General features: G+C 40.3%; 1 protein-coding gene across 1 annotated transcript; it reads right to left on the reverse strand.

Moving 5' to 3' along the window:
* Positions 1 to 5,385: 5,385 nt before the first annotated feature.
* Positions 5,386 to 8,404, reverse strand: MAP10 (microtubule associated protein 10). The gene has a single exon (XM_040242737.1). The coding sequence runs from the start codon at positions 8,368 to 8,370 to the stop codon at positions 5,641 to 5,643; it is 2,730 nt and encodes a 909-aa protein (XP_040098671.1). The 5' UTR covers positions 8,371 to 8,404; the 3' UTR covers positions 5,386 to 5,640.
* Positions 8,405 to 23,883: the final 15,479 nt, after the last annotated feature.

Here is a 23,883-nt window from a genome sequence, read left to right on the forward strand (position 1 = left end):
GCTTTATAACGTTTCAAATTGGAATTTTATAGATAATTGCTATCCACTCTGATTCTGGAAATGATAGAAGTATTGAAGAAACATTAACTTCCCGAGATTTAGACCAACAGTCTTTTGGTTTTTCTAGAAAGTGAGAAAGGCAATGAATACGAAAAATAGCTTCCGTTTTCTCATCTATACTAATAACTCATGGGTTGCTCGTGAAGATGAAGTGAGACAGTGGAAGTCCTTCACCAGCTATAAGGTGCTAATCAGTGTCAGGAAGCATTAGGATTAAATTAATGAAAATAATGGAGACCAAAATACTCTGTTTCTCCCAGCAATCCTATTTTCCAGGGAAAAGGCCATTCTTTGAGTGAAATCTCTCACATAGATTCTTAGATGCTGACAGTATGAGCTCACGCTGTGATCACTGAAGTAGCAAGAGAGTAGCGAGAAATCATAGACTCAGAAAAGGTGCGCTAGAATGTAAGGCAGTGCCATCTGAAAAGAAAAAATGTGCCTCCCTAAACACCTGGCTTCTGGCCACTATAGAGGGAGTCAAGGATATGGAGAACTTTGCTGACACAATGCCAGCATTCATGCCTTGAACCTTTCCAGAAGATTAGAAAGATCTCCCTTAGGTTAACAAAACTGTCCAAAGTACATGGAAATACCCTTAAGAATTCTGGATATGCAAGCAACCATTTTCAGACCTACACTGCTGACAACAGGCTCTTCCACATATAAAGCAATCCATTATTTATGTCCTTCGGAATCCAAATTCTTACCCAATTCTCTTCTCAGCATTAACATCAAAATCACAATTAAGGAAATACAGACCTCCAGGCCACTGTTGGGTGTGAAACTTTGAAACTGAGCAGTTTCCCTTAATGAAACAAAAAGCAAAACCCTCCAAGGTTTCTTGGGGAGAAGAGCTGCAGGATAAATCTCTGGACAGAAGAGGGGCTGGATCTTTTTTCTGTCCTTCACTATGTAGACCCTGGGGGTTTACTGCGCCTCCGTTAGGGTTTCAGCTCAATTATGAGCCACAGCCAAATCCAACACCTATTGCTCCTACAAGATCCTTTTGTTCTTATGGCTCAACTACAATATAGTTCAAAGAGAACTACATTAAAACCAAGAAGAAGACAAAACAAAAAATAAACAAATAAAACAAAGTATCCTGAATAGTCAAGTTGGCAAGTATAGGTTTCTGAACCTGTAATAACTGACTCATTTAGTGATTTGTGGACCGGTTCCCTGGCACATGCCTTCTTTCTACCTTATGGCCTTCAGCTGCTATCTTGTACTGTTACTCAAGAGCTTGTCTGATCTCCCACCCTTGCCTGATGCTGGATAAACACAAACATTCTTTATTAAAGCCCAAAACTTTCCATGGATTCCTGTTGCCAAGGGTCCTCCTACTCAGTTACAATGTCAAATGGAACGTTTGCCTTAACCTTTGGAAGAAAGAGCTGACTTCTTGACTGAGATTTTATTGAAAATGTATCCCCTGAAGGGCAAGAATACAGATACATAGTGTATTTTCTGTGCTATTAAATACACCAACAGTCCAGGAGCATTCACTGTTATATATGCTAGATAAATGTTATTTGATTCAACCCCCCAGCTAATCTTATAATGAAGAAATAATCTCAAAAAAATCCATAACATGATCAAAGATGTAATCACCATCCATCCACCTGTCTCCAAAGACCAGGGCTTTAACACTTTGCCACTAGGATTAGTGGTGTTTCCAATAAAATTCAGAAAGACATTGCTAACATGTTTTGCGATCCAAAGCAAAAATATTTTTTCTCTTTGGTCCCAACACCTCTTCTAGTAGCTCTCTCTTCTAGTAGATATCTTCTAGTAGATAACCTTTAGCCCAGCCCCAGCTTCTCCACCACAGTGTTCAGTTTCTAACCCCTGCGTCCCATAACCTGCTCCTTCTTAAGGTTTGCTCACTGAATTTGATTGTTTATCCCTGGGCTTTGTTAGAAAATATCATCTTTTCATCTCTCCAGCAGCACCTCCCTGAGCTATGTTGAAGAATGGATTTCTAGCCCAGTTTTCAGCAACCTAATTCCATCTGCTTTGTCTCTTCTGGAAGTTCCTCCAAGTATCTTGTACATCCCCAGCATTTTCCTTATTCTCTGGGACTGCTATGGGCTAACTCTTATTTTTATATCTCTTCTCTCATTTCAGTGGGATTTTTGAAAGGAAAGGACCATAACCTTCCCTTAGTACACAATTTTTAAGCAAAGAAAATTTTTTCTTATCTGAATTTTCTATTTTTTTTTCTAGAATTGATACACATATTACTTGTATAACAGAGATATGAGAAATATTTGGAAAATAAGAAAATATTTCTAATACTATGACTTGGCACTCCAACCTAATAAAGCTCATTCTGAAGTCTAATATTTCCTGGCATGACAGTTAGATCTCTGGAGAAAAACGCTAAAAATGTTTTGGTCCTTGACCAAGTAAATTACCCTCATATTGTTTTAGGTTAGAAATGAGAAGGATCCAGCAAGTCTTGGCTCACAAGCTGTCATTCTGTACAAGGATCCAGATATTTTAAATCCAAATTAAAACATAAATAGCCCAAAGGATGGCTGTATCTCTAGGTCCAAGGACAGTTTATGACTAGGCAAATATAAATATTATGTATCTAATAGATGGATATAAATATTATTTATCTTATTTAGATGTTGCTTTGTTATGAATTTTTTTGCCTTGCCAACAACACAATGTGATAATCAAAACCTTGTTTTTTTTAATTGATAGTCTTGACCTGTATGTTTGTAACAAATAAAATTTGGTTCATAAGTGTGATTGCATAATAAACGCACTGCTTGTACAGGCAGAAAAATTAATTTAATCAAGATGTGAACAGGTGGCTCTCAAGAGAGCCACAAGTGCATAAGAGGTCAGTATCACTGTTCTTTGTATCTAGAATGTCATGAATAGCATGCAGATGACTCCAGAAAAAAAAAAAAAATTGGACGTGTGCATCTGCACCGTCCTCTTCGAATCTGCTTTAGTAACAGTTCAAAGAACTTGTCATTGTTGACAGTTGCCTCTTAACATTACAGAGAGGTAGCCCTAACACAGCAGTTTAGATACCTAAGCTGCTCAGAAAAGCTAGATTGCAGCAGCTCAGTTTTACAATTAAGTGATACTCTTCCCTATTTATGACCTTGAAAGTTCAGGACTATCAGGTAAAGACTATCAATTTTAAAAAAACAAGGTTTTAATTATCACATTGTGTTGTTGGCAAGGCAAAAAAATGTCATAACAAAGCAGCATCTAAGTAAGATAAATAATATTTACATCTATTAGATACATAATATTCATATTTGTCTAATCATAAACTGTCCTTGGACCGAGAGATATAGCCATCCTTCAGGCTATTTATGTTTTAATTTGGATTAAAATATCTGGATCCTTGTACAGAATGACAGTTTGTGAGCCAAGACTTCCTGGATCCTTCTCTTCTCATTTTTAATCTAAAACAACTATTTCATGTTTCAATGATTTTAAGTAATTTAAGGAGATAATTAAGGCTTCAGGGGTAGTATCTATTATGACATTGTTAAAGTACTAAGTTTACAGGTTTTAGAAGTAAAACATGAAGTACAATTTGAATATAGGATTCAAACAGGAAGTACTAAATACATGAAACAGGTATTTCGTTAGAATTAAGCTAGGAAAACCACCACCTTCACAATTCTAGAAATAGGTGTTCATGGAATAACTCAGAGAGCAGCTTATTTAGCTGCTCAATTTTGTAATTTAAAGTTCTTTAGTCTTTGTTGTACCTTAAATATGCTGAATTCATCATTTTCCTTACCCGTTCTCATCATACACAACGATTTACTTACAAATAGTTTTTAAAGAATTATTTCCCTGATTATTCTAATATTGCTTATACTTTCTGTTTCCTCCATGGTAATGAAAACTTGCCAACAATTTACAGGCCAAAGTGATTCATCTGAATAGTCAGCTACAGCATCTAGCAGTAAATTAGCTTGACTTTGTGAAATGAAACACTATATGCTTTATATTTACCAAAAAAGTAAGATCATAGCCATTAAAAACATTTCCTACTCCAAAATTCTCACTGGTATAATTTCTGGACCTCTAAAAATTTATTTCAATAATTTCAAATATTCAAAATGTCATGACTACTTACTGGTGTTCAACTTATACATTAAAATACTGTTCTTACTGCTTAGGACTGTATGACTATGCTTGACATTTGAAGCTCCTATGATCTGGGACTTTTTCTTACTCAACAAATTTTTCTTCTATCACTCTGTAGTGTGACACTACCATTTTAATAAAGATAACATAATGTCTTCTCAGTCCTATGTGTACATTGTAACACTGTGTTCATTCCCATCACTATTCTTTATTCATACTGCTCCTCAAAATATAGTCTCTTTATCTCACCATCTGACTAAATTCTATTATTATGATCAGTCAAGATAATACCTACATAATTATTTAATTACTTAGGAAAATTAGGGCCTCACCTCATATATCCAAAAGTATTAGCTATATTAAAAATTGTGTAAAGTTTAAATATAACACAGAAGAAAACACATGTAAATATCTGCACACAGAATAAGATCTAACTATAAAACCAATGGAAGAAATTATAAATGATCACTAGATTTCATAGAAATAAACTATCATACATTAAAAATAACTTGAACAAGCTGAAATGACAATAAACTGAATTTCTATACAATAAACTGTATAGGAAGACACCTTTTTTAGCTCCCTTCTCCAGTACTTCAGAGAACACCAAAAGGTGTTTCAGCAAAACGAAAATACTATAGTTAAATAAGCAGTATCCAAGAAGGATATTTTTTAGGTTTCTGCTTGTTTTACTGCTTAATTCTAATCTCTCTCGTTAGGTATGTTAAGTGTACGGCCATCACTTATTTGTTCAACATATGCTTTTATTGCACCCCAGCCATATGCCAGAGACTGTGCCAGACACTAAGACCATATTGCTGCTCAAAACAGACATGGTCCCTTCAATCACAGAACTTAAGTCTAGCATAAGATAAACATTAATCAAGTAGCCACACAAATTGTGGTTTTAAAAAAAGCACACAGAGCACTATGACAGCATATAAAAAGGATTTCACCTATTAGAGATATGGAATGTGTATGGTTCTTGGAAGAATTCATGTCTAAATAAAACATTAATCCCTTATAACTGCAGTAGCTACACCCTAAATTCTTTTGTACCTTTCTGCATCTCATACAGTAAGTCTTCTATATCCATTAAATGATTTATTCCCATTAAAATTTGAAGGTATCTTTGTTATCTAGCCTTCTGTTTTCAATGGTGTGAATTAAGTCAGCTTTAGGATACTTTAATAGGGGCAGTTTAGGAAGATAATTTTATAAGATTAAACAACTTAAATCTTACTTATAAGATCATCTCATGATCAATCTTGTCAGATTTAGTGGCAGAATCTTACTTAGACCCCAAAGGAATGAAAAACACTTATATTCTGAAAAAGAATTATTTACATAAATTTATGTACTAAAAATTATATACAGCTATTAAAATTATTTCACTAACAGTACACATAGATTATAAAACAAATGTTATTTAAAAGCACATATTTTTTACACTGTATATCCTGGAAGTTTGTTTATTACTAATTCACAAATATCTTTGCATTGCTTGGAAATGTTTAGTGAACCAAGGTCATCACTGTCTTCTTCAAAGTGATCTAAGGTACTGATATCCAGGACATTAAGTTCTAGTTCCGACAGATTAGAAGGCAGGTAAGAACTCACTTGAGATGTCCGAGGTGACTGGCTTTTTTCTGAGGACTTGCATCCTCTTCTTGCTTTAGGTTTAGCAGAGCTGTCACAATCCTGCTTTAGAACTTTAGAATTATGCATACTGTTTTGGTCTCTCTGGTTTTCTTTTTCCTCAGTCCAGTGTGATGAAGAGAAATCACTGGAAGATGATTCCTCCAAACTTTTATCTTGAGTCTTTGAAACAGGAAATCTTTTATATGAGAGTACTGGAGATCCAGCTGAAAAAGGTGGGCTAAGAATAGAACTCTTTTCACTGCTGTTTTTCCTTGTGGACAATCTTGTTTCACTGGATTTGCTTGTACATTGACTGTGTTTTGGATTTTCTGTCCCTGGACTGCTATCACAAGCTCGTAAAATTCTGCTGGTGTCTTCAGAACTGCAAGGACTGGTGAAGTCATCTGAATACTTTAGTTCCGAGATGCTTTCAGAGCAACTACTTGTACTTGGATTCTTTTCATTGATATCAGCCGTTAGAATGTCGTCACCAGTGATTTTGACCTGCTTGTCATTTATTTCTTTATCTACTACAATGCTACCAACTATTGCAACCTGCTGGAAAACACCTGGACTTTGGACTTTCACTTTTCCTTCCAAAATATTTGTACAAATAAACCTTTCTGAGACAACAGAATTTGCAGGACTCAAAATTTCTCCCCCCAAACCATTATTGCTTCTATTTTCATCACAATCAACTGTCTTTTCAGTTGCACATTTCAGTTTAGTTTCTTTGGTTGTGCTAGGGTCATCAACAACTACACTAATTTGCTTTGAGGTATTGCTATTTTCAGCGAAAGATGCATCTGATTCTAAACACTTATCTTTAGGCAGTTCATGTGGCTTCTGATACAGTTCAGCAAAGCTTAGTATCTTAACTTTGGATGATGGAATTCTGAGTTTTGCACCTAACATTTGTGTTTGCATTTCTCTAGACTGTTCTCTCTTTTCATATTCTACTAACATATCAGGATTTGTTTGTTTTAAACGTAGTTTAAGTGTGTTTGTTAAGCCATAAAGTAGTTTTCCCCTTGAAACTCTTTTTTGGGGGGCACCACCTTTCTTTTCAAAATATTTACCTTTCTTAAGGTTTTCAGTTTGGTTCTTTTTATACTGAAGACTCACTGACTTCTCATTTCCCCCCACAGAAAGCTTATCCTTTTTAGATTCAGATTTATAGGTGGATTTCACTGAAGATTCTGGTGACTTCTTATCCTCAGTTCTATATAACCAGGCTAAGTGAGGATGTATATGAGTAGGGTTTGCCATGGGTTGGTTGTATAACAAGGACAACTCAACCAACAAAGCATTTAACAAAGGCAGTTGCCTTATAGTATTAATTCTATTTTGTTCAGTTGGAGGATGGTCTGTAGTTTGATTACTTGCTCCTGTATCCTGAACGCGTGCAGGATTTATAAGCACTGGACGACTCTCACCTGTTACAGAATTTGTATGTTCTGGAGGATTAGTATGTGTTGGGGAATTTACAAGGTTTTCTTTCAGAAAAGTACCATCATCCCATTCCTCAGGTGCATTAATTTGAGGCTCAATGGTAATTTTACCCTGTTTAGGGGGTATCTTTTCTTGAGTCAAATGAGTGTAATACAGAGGAGGAGGGCAAATTATGTTAGTTTCAAGTTCCACCTCTGTGCCTTCCTGATTTGGGGGGCTAATACTCCTCTCACTGCTACCCTCTGAACACATAACGGAGTTGGTTTTGCCATTTTCCATAGAATCCGTGTAATCAGAGTCAGCCTTGCTATGGAAAGCTCTTCCCTTCAAATCTTTCCCTCCCCTTGAGATTTTTACATCCACCAGAGGCTTATCAGGACCTCCTGGGCTTGGCTCTGAGTCTGGCTGCTGCAGCTGCTGGTTTCCCTGCCAGGTTTGGGAGCTGACCTCCACTGACTTCTGCACCTCCATACCCTCCACTCCACCTCCTGTAGAAGCGATTGGCCGCTCCAGATGGCCCAACAAGCTGCTTCCCAGATCACTCAGGCGGTAGCCTAGGGCAATGTCCCCAATCCGCTCCCCGTCTCGGTTACACAGCGGGAAACTCCCCCGATGACTCTGGGAGCTGCCGGGGGCGGCGGACCCCAGGACCTTGTGGACTGCCGCGGCCAGAGAGATGCTGCAGGCCCCCAGGAGCTGCGGGGCAGGGGTCGGGTGCCCCGGGGGCAGCTGGAGCAGCAAGGTGTAAAGCGGGGTCCGAAGGAGCAGGCGGTGCAGGGTGGCGGGCTGCAGGCGGAAGAGACAGGACTTGCCGCGACGGAAGCTAACCAGGCCAGGCCGAGATTCCGGGGCGGGGGCGGCGGGGCCGGCGGGAGGGTAAATCAGCAGCGTGGGGAAGTCCAGCAGGCGGAAGGCCACCGCGGGGCACAGGCTGCGCGAGGGCCGCGGCGGCGATACTTCCTCTCCCTCCTCCTTTTGCTCCTTTTCGGCAACCACGGGTGGCTGCGGCAGCGCGGCTTCAAGGCATACCCAGTCTACCAGTAGCTCCAGCGAGAAGAGCCGCTCAGACACGGAGGACGCCATTGCTGTTGCCCCGGAGACGCTACGAGCTGAAACCTGATGTCCTTCGTTCTCGCGAGAAACACGGAAAACCCGGCGTCTGTCTTGTTCTCTCGCGAGACTTGAGAGGGCGCCTCCCCCCCCGCCCCGCCACAGGTCGGAGATGCGGCTGCTGTGGGAATTTTGGCTTCTCACTGTACCTCTTTGGTTTCCAGATTTGTATTGACACAATGCTTATGATAATACCGAAGCTATTAATGAGGCGGGGTGGGGAGCGCAGTAAAAGCATGTTTTTTTTGTTCGAGTCACGTTTTATCACTACAGGTCCCATGCAATTTTGGAGGCCTGTCAAATCTATCACAGGAATATTAAAAGTAAACCACGGCTTCCTTTCCAATCTCCAGGCTAAAGAAAGTCAGCTAATTGTCCACAACCGGCCTTCTGTGCTGCTGGTTACCCAAAAGATAAGGATATGGGGCTAAAGTGGCATGGAGGTCTCTGTCTTAGTGAAGAGGCGCTGAGACACACACAGTGAGTGTGGGCACATCGCCAATGAGGCATCCAGGTGTAGGAGAGTTATGTTAATGATTTCGGTACATCAGAACTAAGGCAGCACTCGTTATTAGAGCAATGCAAGTCAAAACCACAATGAGGTGTCATCTCAAACTGGTCAGAAAGACCATCATCAAAAAAATCTAGACAATAAATTCTGGAGCGTGTCGAGAAAAGGGAACCCTCTTACACTGTTGGTGGGAATGCAAACTGATACAACTACTATGGAGAACAGCATGGAGATTCCTTAAAAACAAACAAACAAAAAAAAAAACTAGGACTAAAACTATCATTCAGTTCAGGTCCATAGCTCAGTTGTCTCCAACTGTTTGCGACCCCATGGACTGCAGCACGCCAGGCTCCCCTGTCCATCAGCAACTCCCGGAGCTTACCCAAACTCATGTCCATCCAGGCATGATGGTGTCCAGCCATCTCACCCTCTGTCGTCCCCTTCTCCTCCTGCCTTCAGTCTTTCCCGGCATCAGACCACTCACCATCTACAGTGATTTTGGAGCACCCCCCAAATGAAGTCTGTCACACTGTTTTCCCATCTACTTGCCATGAAGTGATGGGACCAGATGCCGCGATCTTAGTTTTCTGAATGTTGAGTTTTAAGCCAGGTTTTTCACTCCGCTTTTTCACTTTCATCAAGAGGCTCTTAAGTTCTTCTTCACTTTCTGCCATAAGGGTGGTGTCATCAGCATATCTGAGGTAATTGATATTTCTCCCAGCAATCTTGATTCCAGCTTGTGCTTCATCCAGCCTGGCATTTCACATGATGTACTCTGCATAGAAGTTAAATAAGCAGGGTGATAATATACAGCCTAAACATATTCCTTTCCTAATTAGGAACCAGTCCATTGTCCCATGTCCGATTCTAGCTGTTGCTTCTTGACCTGCATACAGATTTCTCAGTAGGCAGGTCAGGTGGTCTGGTATTTCCATCTCTTGAAGACTTTTCCACAGTTTGTTGTGATCCACACAGTCAAAGACTTTGGTATAGTCAATAAAGAAGTAGATGTTTTTCTGGAACTCTCTTGCTTTTTCGATGATCCAGTGGATGTTGGCAATTTGATCTCTGGTTGCTCTGCATTTTTGAATCCAGTTTAAACATCTGGAAGTTCATGGTTCATGTACTGTTGAAGCCTGGCTTACAGAATTTTGAGGATTAATTTGCTAGCGTGTGAGATGGGTGCAATTGTGTGGTAGTTTGAACATGCTTTGGCATTGCCTTTCTTAGGGATTGGAATGAAAACTGACATTTTCCAGTCCTGTGGCCACTGCTGAGTTTTCCAAATTTGTTGGCATATTAAGTGCAGCACTTTCACAGCATCATCTTTAAGGATTTGAAATAGCTCAACTGGAATTCCATCACCTCCACTAGGTTTGTTCATAGTGATGCTTCCTAAGGCCCACTTGACTTCACATTCCAAGATGTCTGGCTCTAGGTGAGTGATCACACCATCATGGTTATCTATCTGTCTCATGAATATCTCTTTTGTACAGGTTTTCTGTATATTCTTGCCACCTCTTCTTAATATCTTCTACTTCTGTTAGATCCATAACATTTCTGTCCTTTATTGAGCCCATCTTTGCATGAAATGTTCTCTAATTTTTTGAAGAGATCTCTAGTCTTTCCCATTCTATTGTTTTTCTCTATTTCTTTGTACTGATCACTGAGGAAGGCTTTCTTATCTTTCCTTGTTATTCCTTGGAACTCTGCATTCAGATGGGTGTATCTTTCCTTTTCTCCTTTGCCTTTAGCTTCTCTTCTTTTCTCAGCTATTTGTAAGGCTGCCTCAGACGACCATTTTGCTTTTTTGCATTTCTTTTTCTTGGAGATGGTCTTGATCACTGCCTCCTGTACAATGTCATAAACCTCCATCCTTGTTCTTCAGGCACTCTGTCTATCAGATCTAATCCCTTGAATCTATTAATCTTCACTTCCACTGTATAATCATAAGGGATTTGATTTAGATCATACCTGAATGGTCTAGTGCTTTTCCCTACCTTCTTCAATTTAAGTCTGAATTTGGCAATAAGCAGTTCATGATCTAAGCCACAGTCAACTCCCGGTCTTGTTTTTGCTGATTGTATAGAGCTTTTCCACCTTTGGCTGCAAAGAATATAATCAATCTGATTTTGGTATTGACCATCTAGTGATGTCCTTGTGAAGAGTGGTCTCTTGTGTTGTTGGAAGACAGTGTTTGCTATGACCAGTGCATTCTCTTGGCAAAACTCTATTAGCCTTTGCCCTGCTTCATTTTGTACTACAAGGCCAAATTTGTCTGTTTCTCCAGGCATCGCTTGACTTCCTACTTTTCCATTCCAGTCCCCTATGATGAGAAGTACATCTTTTGGGAGTGTTCTAGAAGGTCTTGTAGGTCTTCATAGTGAAAGTGAAAGTGAAATTGACGTCGCTCAGTCCTGTCCAACTCTTTGCGACCCCATGGACTGTAGCCTACCAGGCTCCTCCCTCCATGGGATTCTCCAGGTAGGTCTTAATAGAACCATTCAAATTCAGCTTCTTCAGCATTAGTGGTTGGAACATAGACTTGGATTACTGTGATATTGAATTGTTTGCCTTGGAAACGGACAGAGATCACTGTCATTTTTGAGACTGCATCCAAGTACTGCATTTTGGACTCTTTTGTTGATTATGAGGGCTACTCCACTTTTTTTAAAAGGGATTCTTACCCACAGTATTAGATATAATGGTCATCTGAATTAAATTCACCCATTCCAGTCTACTTTAGTTCACTGATTCCTAAAATGTCTTTGTTTACTCTTGCCATCTCCTGTTTGACTATTTCCAATTCTAGTTTTTGGTAGTTCCAAAGCTGGAATCAAGATTGCTGGGAGAAATATCAGTCACCTCAGATATGCAGATGACACCACCCTTATGGCCGAAAGTGAAGAGGAACTAAAAAGCCTCTTGATGAAAATGAAAGTGGAGAGTGAAAAGGTTGGCTTAAAGCTCAACATTCAGAAAACTAAGATCATGGCATCTGGTCCCATCACTTCATGGGAAATAGATGGGGACACAGTGGAAATAGTGTCAGGCTTTATTTTGGGGGTGCTCCAAAATCACTGCAGATGGTGACTGCAGCCATGAAATTAAAAGACGCTTACTCCTTGGAAGAAAAGTTATGACCTACCTAGATAGCATATTGAAAATCAGAGACATTACTTTGTTGACTAAGGTCCATCTAATCAAGGCTATGGTTTTTCCAGTAGTCATGTATGGATGTGAGAGTTGGACTGTGAAGAAGGCTGAGCACCAAAGAACTGATGCTTTTGAACTGTGGTGTTGGAGAAGACTCTTGAGAGTCCCTTGGACTGCAAGGAGATCCAACCAGTCCATTCTGCAGGAGATCAGCCTTGGGATTTCTTTGGAAGGAATGATGCTAAAGCTGAAACTCCAGTACTTTGGCCACCTCATGTGAAGAGTTGACTCATTGGAAAAGACTCTGATGCTGGGAGGGGTTGGGGGCAGGAGGAGAAGGGGATGACAGGATGAGATGGCTGGATGGCATCACTGACTCAATGGACGTGAATCTGAGTGAACTCTGGGAGTTGGTGATGGACAGGGAGGCCTGGCGTGCTGCGATTCATGGGGTTGCAAAGAGTCAGACACGACTGAGCGACTGAACTGAACTGAAAACTACCTAATGGCCCAGCAATCCCACTACTGGGCATATACTCTAAGGAAATGGACTTGAAGAAGACACATGTACCACAATGTTTCTTTCAATGCTACTTATAATGGGAAATGGAAGCAACCTAGATGTCCATTGGTGGATGAATGGATAAGGAAGTTGTGGTACATATACACAATGGAATATTACTCAGCTATAAAAAGGAACACCATTTGAGTCAGTTCTAATGAGGTGGATATACCTAGAGCCTATTATATAGACTGTCAGAAAGAGAAAGACAACTATCACATATTAATGCATATATATGGAATCTAGAAAAGTGCTACTGATGATCCTACATGCAAGGCAGAAAAGGAGACACAGATATAAAGATAGACATTTGGACTCAGTGAGGGAAAGAGAAAGTGAGATGTTTTGAAAGAATAGCAATGAAACCTATACATTACCATATGTGAAACAGATAGCCAGTGTGAGTTTGATGTATGACACAGGGAACCCACAGTAGGTGTTCTGTGACAACTTGGAGGGATAGCAGGGGGAGGGAGGTGGTGGGGGGTTCAGGAGGGAGGGGACATGTGTATGCCTGTGGCCACTTCATGCTGATGAATTTACATCACAATATTGTAAAGTAACTATCCTCCAATTAAAATAAATAAAATTAAAAAACTAATGTATCTACATAAATGCTGGGGTGAGGGAGATTTATAGCTCTATCCTAGTTTCAAGGAGACATACTTCTAGCCTCAAAAAGCTAGCCAGCCAGGTTGAAACCAAGGTCCACAAGTATCCTTGAATGCCATAGCAAGAAATTATTTGGTATACGTTATTTTGAGTGAATTGTTACTGGGTAGGGGGAGGTCAAAGAAGACCCTCACCTCCATTCTTGGCTCTAGGTCTTACCTATGGCAAAAACAAGCTTATTAAGGGAAGAAGACAAAGAGCACCTCAAGGGAGAGGTGGGCCAAGCCACAGAGCCACTGGCACCGGAATGATGAGGTATGGCAATTTTTAAAACAGGGCTTTTACATATTCATTTAGGTGGGCATGGACTGACAGTTTGATTGACACTTGTAAGTTACTTAACAACAGGCTCTATTGCCCATGTCTTTCCCATAATTCAGACCGTTATAATCAGATGTATGTATGTATGTATAGAATATGTATGAGCCCTCCAACCAGTCTATCCTAAAGGAGATCAGTCCTGGGTGTTCACTGGAAGAACTGATGCTGAGGCTGAAACTCCAATACTTTGGCCACCTCATGCGAAGAGTTGACTCATTGGAAAAGACTCTGATGCTGGGAGGGATTGGGGGCAGGAGGAGAAGGGGATGACAGAGGATGAGATGGCTGGATGGCATCACCGACTCGATGCACATGAATTTGGGTGAATTCCAGGAGTTGGTGATGGACAGGGAGGCCTGGCATGCTGCGGTTCATGGGGTCTCAAAGAGTCGGACACGACTGAGTGACTGAACTGATTGACTGACTGACTGACTGAATGGGCTCCTGGCTGCTTAAGATCACTTGTGCTGAGGACACAGCTGTGTACCAAGGGCACGTGTGCAGAGTTGGAGATGCCCCTGTGGTTAGTTTGTACCCACTGTGTAGGTACAGAGCTTGTGCTGGAGTTGGAAAAGTGTGGTTATTTTGTAGCATATTTGTGAGCTATCCTGGGCCAGCACTGGGGCATGTCTGGGGTGGGATTCAGAGATCAGGTTTCTTCCTTTTCTGCTAGGCCACCCTTTGTTGCTCATGCCTAACTTTCTAACTAACATTAATGAATGTGATTATATTGATGTTTGGAAACCTACCAGTACAAATATCAATACAAAGGATGGGTTCTACTAATAAGAAATTCAATTCAGTGCAATATTTTGGGGAGGCTATTGCAGTGGTCTAATGAAAGAATTGTGACCTGAATGTGGTTAGGGTTGGTGGAGTTTAAAAGGAAATGACAGATATGAGAAATTTGTGAGGGCAGACTTTTTAAATAGAACTTGATTAGAGAGAAGTTTATATTTCCAAAGAATAGCAAGGAGAGATAAGAAAGCCTTCCTCAGTGACCAATGCAAAGAAGTAGAGGAAAACAACAGAATGGGAAAGACTAGAGATCTCTTCAAGAAAATTAGAAATACCAAGGGAACATTTCATGCAAAGATAGGCTCAATGAAGGACAGAAATGGTATGGACCTAACAGAAGCAGAAGATATTAAGAAGAGGGGGCAAGAATACACAGAACTGTACAAAATAATCACGATGGTGTGATCATTCAACTAGAGCCAGACATCTTGGAATGTGATGTCAAGTGAGCCTTATGAACAAAGCTAGTGGGGGTGATGGAATTCCTGTGGAGCTATTTCAAATCCTTAAAGATGATGCTGTGAAAATGCTGCTGCACTCAATATTCCAACAAATTTGGAAAACTCAGCAATGGCCACAGGACTGGAAAAGGTCAGTTTTCATTCCAATTCCTAAGAAAAACAATGCCAAAGAATCCTCAAACTACCACACAATTGCACTCATCCCACATGCTAGTAAAGTAATGCTCAAAATTCTCCAAGCCAGACTTTAGCAATATGTGAACCGTGAACTTCCAGATGTTCAAGCTGGTTTTAGAAAAGGCAGAGGAACCAGAGATCAAATTGCCAACATCTGCTGGATCATCCAAAAAGCAAGAGAGTTCCAGAAAAACATCTATTTCTGCTTTATGGACTATACCAAAGCCTTTGACTGTGTGGATCACAATACACTATGGAGAATTCTGAAAGAGATGGGAATCCCAGACCACCTGACCTGCCTCTTGAGAAACCTATATGCAGGTCAGGAAGCAACAGTTAGAACTGGACATGGAACAACAGACTGGTTCCAAATAGGAAAAAGGAGTACGTCAAGGCTGTATAGTCTCACCCTGCTTATTTAACTTCTATGCAGAGAGCATCATGAGAAACACTGGACTGGAAGAAGCACAAGCTGGAATCAAGATTGCTGGGAGAAATCTCAATAACCTCAGATATGCAGATGACACCACCCTTATGGCAGAAAGTGAAGAAGAACTAAAGAGCCTCTAGATGAAAGTGAAAGAGGAAAGTGAAAAAGTTGGCTTAAAGCTTAACATTCAGAAAACAAAGATCATGGCATCTGGTCCCATCACTTCATGGCAAATAGATGGGGAAGCAATGGAATCAGTGTGAGACTTTATTTTTGGGGGCTCCAAAATCACTGCAAATGTTGATTGCAGCCATGAAATTAAAAGATGCTTACTCCTTGGAAGGAAAGTTATGACCAACCTATCAGCCAAAAAGTAGAGACATTAACAATAAAGGTCCATCTAGTCAAGGCTATGGTTTTTCCAGTAGTCATGTGTGGATGTGAGAGTTGAACTATAAAGAAAGCTGAGCGCTGAAGAATTGATGCTTTTGAACTGTGGTGTTGGAGAAGACTCTTGAGAGTCCCTTGGACTGCAAGGAGATCCAACCAGTCCACCCTAAAGGAGATCAGTCCTGGGTGTTCATTGGAAGGATTTATGTTGAAGGTGAGACTCCAATATTTTGCCCACCTGGTGCGAAGAGCTGACTCATTGGAAAAGACCCTGATGCTGGGAAAGATTGAAGGCGAGAGGAGAAGGGAACGACAGAGGATGAGATGGTTGGAGGGCATCACCGACTCAATGGACATGAGTTTTGAGTAAACTCTGGGAGTTGGTGATGGACAGGGAGACCTGGCGTGCTGTAGTCCATGGGGTCGCAAAGAGTCGGACACGAGAACAACTAAAGTGAGTGAGTGAGTGAGAGGGAAGTTATAGGTGAAAATTTTCTGCTATTAAGAGAGAAAAAATTGTAGAGGTACAGAGTGGATTTTTAAAAAAAATATTTATTTTTGGTTTTGAAGAGTCCGTTTCTGCATCAGGATCTTCCTTGTCTCATGACAGGTCTTTCCATGTGGGCTTCACTCTAGCTGTAGCGCGGGCTCAGTTGTTGCTATCTGTGGGCTTAATTGTCTGCGAGATCTTGGTTCTTCAACAAGGGATTGAACCCCCCACCCTTGTATTGGAAGCCTTTCTTTACCACTGGACCACCAGCTAAGTCTCCCACAGATTTGATTTTTTTTTTTCAGATTTAATTTTTAAAGGTTACTTTGGGTTTGTTGTCTAGATAGAGTTTGAGATACCTGCCAGACATTATGTATGTTCAACTTGAGACAACTTTATAATTGATGGTTAAACTATATGACATTGAACACAAAAGAACCTTGTGAAACTCAAAAACAAGTCAGGACTAGAGGGACTTGGTGCTTTAGTGTGAACTCATGAGGGAGATTTCATTGCAGTATGTAAATAGAAGATACTGCTCTCGGCCTTCAGAATCTTACTGTCTACTTACAGAGGAAGCTTATCTAGTGACATGCTTAATAGATGGGTGACATAGAGCAATAAATCACAACATGTTCACAAGTGAAAAGCAATGAGGTATTGAGCTCATGTGTGCTAGACAAACAGCAGATAAAATTCCTCATTGAAGATACCTGTGGTATGTCTTTTGAGTAAGGTTAATAATGTGGAATATTAGCACTTAGTTTATGGACAAGGAAACCAGTGTTCCTCCTTCATAAGAACATTATTCCCATAATATATAAAGTTTCTACATGGATAATCAATTCTCTACTCAGACACTTCTACATCACTGACATTACAATATAGAGTAAGATTTTATCATTGTGTTTACAATTATTTTAATGTAAAATGTTGCAAGTAAATGTCTTGTTGTTGTTTGTTGCTGTTGTTTAGTCATTAAGTCATGTCCGGCTTTTATATTAGGAATCTAAAAAGAATGATACCAATAATTTAGAAAATAGAAATAACAGCCATAGAAAACAAACTTACAGTTACCAAAAAGGAATGAAATGAGGATGATAAATTTGGAATTTGGATTAACAGATACAGACTACTATCTAAAATAGATAAACAACAGAGACTTACTGTATAGCACAGAGAACTGTATTAAATACCTTATAATAACCCATAATGAAAAGGAATCTGAAAATGAATATATATATGTACACCTGAAACTAACAAATCATTATTAATCTACTATACTGAAATTTTAAAAGTGCCTGCTGTTTGGCAAATAATAAATAAAATAACATTTGTTTTAATAAGAATTTACTAAGTGCCAGGCACTCTTCTAAGAATTTTGTGAATATGAATTCACTTAATACTTACATTTATGAAGTTGACACTATAACGACCTCATTTTTTTGGATGAGGAAAATAATTCACAAACTGTTAAGAAACTAGTACATGACCACAGAGCCAGGATTTGAGCTGGTAGTTTGCTACAGAATCCGGGCTCTAAGCAACTGCTCTGTGCTATTTTTCTGTTTGGCTCTATGAACTTGGAAAATTTTTAAATGTCATAGCTGAACCTTTACTTAGGGCTTCCCTGGTGCTTCAGCGGTTAAAAATCTACCTGCCAATGCAAGGAGCCGTGGGTTTGATCCCTGGGTGGGGAAGATCCCCTGGAGTAGGAAATGGCAACCCACTCCAGTGTTCTTGCCTGGGAAATTCCATGGACAGGGGAGCCTAGAGAACTATAGTCCATGGGGTTGCAAAGAGTCAGACACGACTTAAAACTTTAATTACATTTTCCTTGACATATTCTACTATTTGTAAAGATGGCATAACTTTTATGCTCAGAATGTGTGTAGTATTTGAACATGGCTCTCCTGTTCTTTGTTTCTTTTTGTTTTTTCATCCCTTCCTATTAGCATAGATACTTTTGGATGGGGCGGGGTGCACCATAGCTTTTCCATCTTACTGTCATTAAATCAGGGACAGACTTATGATCAGAATCATGGTTACCACTTCCCATATCATACACATGGAAGAGCTGCTGTTAGTAAGCACAAATAATCCAAAAGAAATTCTATAATTTTTTTTCAAGTACCAAGGCTGTGCATTGCCTTTTCAGTTTGTATGTTGAACTTGCCAGAATCTGATATGGGAAAGTCCTTCACTTAAGGAGGACAGGAACTTACTTCCCTGGTGGTCCAGGGATTAAGACTTTGCCTTCCAATGCAGAAGGTGTGGGATTGATCCCTGGCTGAGGAGCTAAGATCCACACACACTTTGGCCAAAAAAAACAAAACAAAAAACAGAAGCAATATTGTAACAATTCAATAAAGACTTTGAAAATGGTCCACATCAAAAAAAAAAAAAAAAAAAACTTAAAAAAAAAAGAAGGATAAAAAGGAAAACTGGCCAGTAGAGGGGAAGGGGTTAAGGGGGGTGGATTATAAACAAAGGCATCACTAATCACTAGTGATAAAGGGAATGAATGACTGAAACCCCACTCTTGAAAAATCTGTTTCTGGAAAGGAGTGGGCATTGGAAAGATGGAGCATCTTAAGGCATTCAAGATGGTTGTTATTGTTTAGTCACTAAGTTGTGTCTGACTCTTGCAATTCCATAGATTGTAGCCCACCAGGCTCCTCTGTCCATGGGTTTTCCTAGGCAAGAATACTGGAGTGGGTTACCGTTTTCTTCTCCAGGGGGTCTTCCCAACCCAGGGATCGAACCCATGTCTCCTGCTTGCCAGGTGGATTCTTTACCACTATGAGCCACCTCAGAAGACCATTGAAGACGGACGGGTTCATGAATAAGCTAAATGATACACATGGTTGATCGGAATGGTTTGGTGAGACTTACATGCCAGTCCTTGGCAATTAGAAATGTGGCAGAGGTCAATGGGCATAGGCTTTAAGTCCAGGAGTCCTGGATTAAAATATCAGTTTCTCCATTTCATAACCATGTAACTCTGGCTCGAGTTCATCACCTCTGGGAGATTTCGTCCCAGACTATCTCATACATTCTCAAGCTGTAGTGTGCATGTTAACATGCAAATTCTTGTGTTCTACTTCCAGGGATTTTGATTTACTAAGTCTGAAAATGGGCCCATAGATAACACATTTGTAACTTGTGTCCAGACGACTCTGAGAACCATCACCCTAATTTCTAGCACATTGAGGACAGACGGATTACTTTCTGTGATGTTTGTAATAATAAGAATGTTATTATCATTAAGCCAATAGAATAGCAGAATGACTCATGCAATCAAAGCTCCCTCTCTCATGCTTTCCAAGTGAAATGGAGGGAAAGAAATGGGTAGCCTTTAGTGATGAAGCATTGCTGTCAACATGCCCCAAGCCAAGAAAACAAATACAGCAGCAACAGCAGCCCAACTTACAGACTGTAAGAAACCCCCTCAATAGACTGAACCCTGGATCGAAGACTCCAAGGCCATTGTACTGACCTAGGGAAGACTGGCTATAGGTTCCTTAGCCTGGGTACCCTTTTGCCTTCAGCAATAGGGAAGGGTTAAAAAACATAATTTAATTCATGGATTATTTCTTTCACGTGCAGATCAACACTGTTGGGCCTTTTGAGCTAGACCATCTTGTCAAGACTAATGTAAATAGCTACTCTTTTTAATGGAACTGGGTTTTAAGTTGGGTTTATTTTAAATGACTATCTGTATAATTTAGACTTCTCCAAGACAAAGGTGAATATAGTCAAAGCTATGGTTTTTCCAGTAGCCATGTACAGATATGAGAATTGGACTGTAAAGAAACGCTGAGTGCTGAAGAATTGATGCTTTCAAACTGTAGTGCTAAAGTTGAGTCTTGAGAGTCCCTTGGACTGCAAGGAGATCCAACCAGTCAATCCTAAAGGAAATCAGTCCTGAATATTCATTGGAAGGACTGACACTTAAACTGAAGCTCCAATACTTTGGCCACGTGATACAAAGAGCTGACTCATTGGAAAAGCCCCTGATGCTGGGAAGGAATGAGGGCGGGAGGAGAAGGGCCAGTAGAAGATGAGATGGTTAGATGGCATCATCAACTTAATGGACATGAGTCTGAGCAAACTACTCTGGGAGACAGTGAAGGACAGGGACGCCTGTCGTGCTACAGTCCATGGGATCACAAAGCATTGGATACAACTGAGCAACTGAGCAACAACAAAAATGTAGCCAGCTGTTGTTTCCATAATTAGTAAGATACTTATCTTTTGAAATCTGGGAATTAAACCAAGCCTTTATAACTTCATGAAGCAGCCCATCCTTCAGGAGATTCTGACCATAAATAAGCTATTGGATACTAAAATAACTGTCTAGAAAGTCTCATTTCACAGTGTTAGGTAGAATAGGAAACAGGAGTCCAAAATGGCGGTGGATAAAAGACAACGAAGGGGAAAGTCTGTGAAAATAGAACAAAGGAAAGTCCAAGGACTAGAGTGAGGACCTCAGAACAAACAGCACTCCTGGCTAGCCCAATTTACATCAGGCAGGCCCAGGGAGGAGGAAAAAGCATATGAAAAGAAGAGCCAGAGGGCTGGGGCTCTCTCTTCTCTGCGTCTTTGGGTTGGCATTCCCTCACGCCTCAAGGATGTATTTTCCTGCTATTTTCTAAATAAAACTGAGCTGTAACACGGAGTGGTAAAACTGATCTGTCTAAGAGCTCTAGCACGGTCTGTCCAAGAGCTGTGGTGCACCGAGGGTTTAATGTCCGACACTTGAAATCTTTGTTGTGATGGGACAGAACTGAGGAGATTACCCTAGCCTGACAACAGTGCCTCTTCTATGTGCTTGCCACTGGATTAGGTCCTTTACAGATTCTCTTCCTTTAACCCTCACAGCAACTCCATGAAATTATTGATAATAAAACTAACTTGGAGAAATTAAAACATATGCAAGTATGAATTTATACAACAATTAAGTGGAGAAGCTGGCATTAAAATTCAGTGCTGCTTCTCTGAGAGAGAAAATAAAAGCTTATCTTCATCCCAATAAATCCTTTTAGCTCATTCATCTCTGCTGGAAGAGGGTATTAATATAACAGAAAACTGACACTATCCAATTCAGAAATGCATTTTGATACACAGAAACAGTTAAATAATACCACATGGAAACGAAGAGGCAAATGCAGGATGTGGTACATTATATGAGAAAACTGACCTTGTATAAATAAGTCAAGGGCACAGAGCAAGGAGGAAGAAAAGGAAGCTGTCACGCAACGTGGATGGACCTAGAGATTCCTATACTTAGTGAAGTAAGTCAGACAGAGAAGGAGAAATATCTTATGACATCGCTTAAATGTGGAATCTAAGAAGACTTGATACAAATGAACTTATTTACAAAACAGACACACAGACTTAGAGAATGGACTTAATGGTTACAGTGGCTAGGGAGGGCAGGTGGGAGGAGGGGTAGTGAGGAAGTTTGGGGTGGACATGTACCAACTGCTATATTTATAATGGATAACCAACCTACTGCATGGCACAGGGACCTCTACTCAATGTTTTGTGGCAGTCTGGGTGGGTGGGGAGTTTGGGGGGAGAATGAATACATGTGTATTTATGGTTGTGTCACTCTGCTGTGCACCTCATACTATCACAACATTGCTAACTGGCGATACTCCAATATAGAATAAAAAGTTTAAAAAGAGAGAGAAAGAAGGTGGCTGCTCCAAATTAAGAGTTTAAGAGACGTAACCACCAATGTCGAGACTGGACCTTCTTTAGATTCTTATTTAGGCTATCTAAGAAATAGATATCTTCCCTGGTAGCTCAGACGGTAAAGCGTCTGCCTACAATGTGGGAGACCCAGGTTCAATCCCTGGGTTGGGAAGATCCTCTGGAGAAAGAAATGGCAATCCACTCCAGTATTCTTGCCTGGAAAATCCCATGGATGGAAGAGCATGGTAGGCTACAGTCCATGGGGTCGCAAAGAGTCAGATATGATATGAAATAGATATGTTGGAGAAGACTCTTGAGGGTCCCTTGGACTGCAAGGAGATCCAACCAGTCCATTCTAAAGGAGATCAGTCCTGGGTGTTCATTGGAAGGACTGATGCTAAAACTGAAACTCCAATACTTTGGCCACCTCATCTGAAGAGTTCACTCATTGGAAAAGACCCTGATGCTGGGGCTGTTGGGGACAGGAGGAGAAGGGGACGACAGAGGATGAGATGGCTGGATGGCATCACCGACTCGATGCACATGAGTCTGGGTGAACTCTGGGAGTTGGTGATGGACAGGGAGGCCTGGTGTGCTGCAATTCATGGGGTCGCAAAGAGTTGGACACGACTGAGCAACTGAACTGAACTGAAGAAATAGCATGTTTAACACAATAGGGGCAATTTGAATATAAACGTCTATCATTTAGATGAAACGAATGTTTGTTAACATTGTGTGAATCTCATTACGATTATTTAAGAAAATATTCCTGTGCATGAGAGATGCCAACTGAATTGTAAGAATGAAAGACTGATGCCTGGAACACTTTACAATCCTGCAGGACTTTTTCTAAAAAATGGAATAGGCAAAGCCAATGTGCCAGTCTTGATCATTAGTGAATCTATGTGAGAAATGTGTGTGGGGTCATTATTTTTGATACTTTGTGTATGTTTGGAACCTTTTGTAATAAAAAAGATTAGTGAGTTTTTCCCCATGTTTCTTATCAGATCAGCCCTGTGATCTATGAGCCTCTGACAGTGTAGTAGTGGGTCTTCAGGACTGTAGGAATTAACCACGATGTATAATAATGTTTCTGGGGGGAACGTCTCTTCCTTGCTGCAGTTGTGAGCTTCTGGACAGCTCAGAATTAAGTTGTGATGGCTGTCCCAAGTAGTGATTAAACTAAGGAGTATTTGTAAGTAGGTTATGTATAAATAGCAGGCTTCCTATTTATAGATCTTAAAGGCCAAACGTGTGTGCAATTCCTTCTGACCTTGCCTTATTTCTCAATGCCAGCTGCATAACTACAACAAGAAATCCCTTCCCCACCTTTCCTGTGTATGTATATATTATATCTTAATTTACTGCTGTAACTTTCCACCAGCTATCAATATTTTAAGGTAACAAGCACAATTTACATTTAAAAGTTTATTTTTCCTTAAAATATGGATGTGTTTATCATGTCTTGAACTGGAACTTCAAAAGGGAAATTTCACTCTGTAAGTAGGTGTATATGTATCAATCATAAAATGCTGAGTGCACAGTGACATTTCCAAATTTTAGATGAAAACATGGGAACCTCTAAGACGAGATCCCAACCAACTTCTCACCTTTATTTCTGCCATCCAAATTGAGCCATTTGTGGTTACTCTTTTATACACAAAGTTTCCTATTCTCAATGCTGGATTTATGGTCTGCTTTCCTTCTGCCTGGAATATTCTCTCCTTCTCCACAAGCCTCAAACTTGAGCTCTCTTTAAGTCTAACTCAAATACCATGTCCTTTTTGAAGTTCTTTTCTGGTGGTGCTGGCTGGA

Source organism: Oryx dammah, unplaced genomic scaffold (genome assembly GCF_014754425.2).
Source record: "Oryx dammah isolate SB20612 unplaced genomic scaffold, SCBI_Odam_1.1 HiC_scaffold_6, whole genome shotgun sequence".
Classification (NCBI taxonomy): domain Eukaryota; kingdom Metazoa; phylum Chordata; class Mammalia; order Artiodactyla; family Bovidae; genus Oryx; species Oryx dammah.

Bases quoted from the DNA above. Each gene is read 5' to 3' on its own strand.
- MAP10 (XM_040242737.1), bottom strand. From the start codon at position 8,370: ATGGCGTCCTCCGTGTCTGAGCGGCTCTTCTCGCTGGAGCTACTGGTA.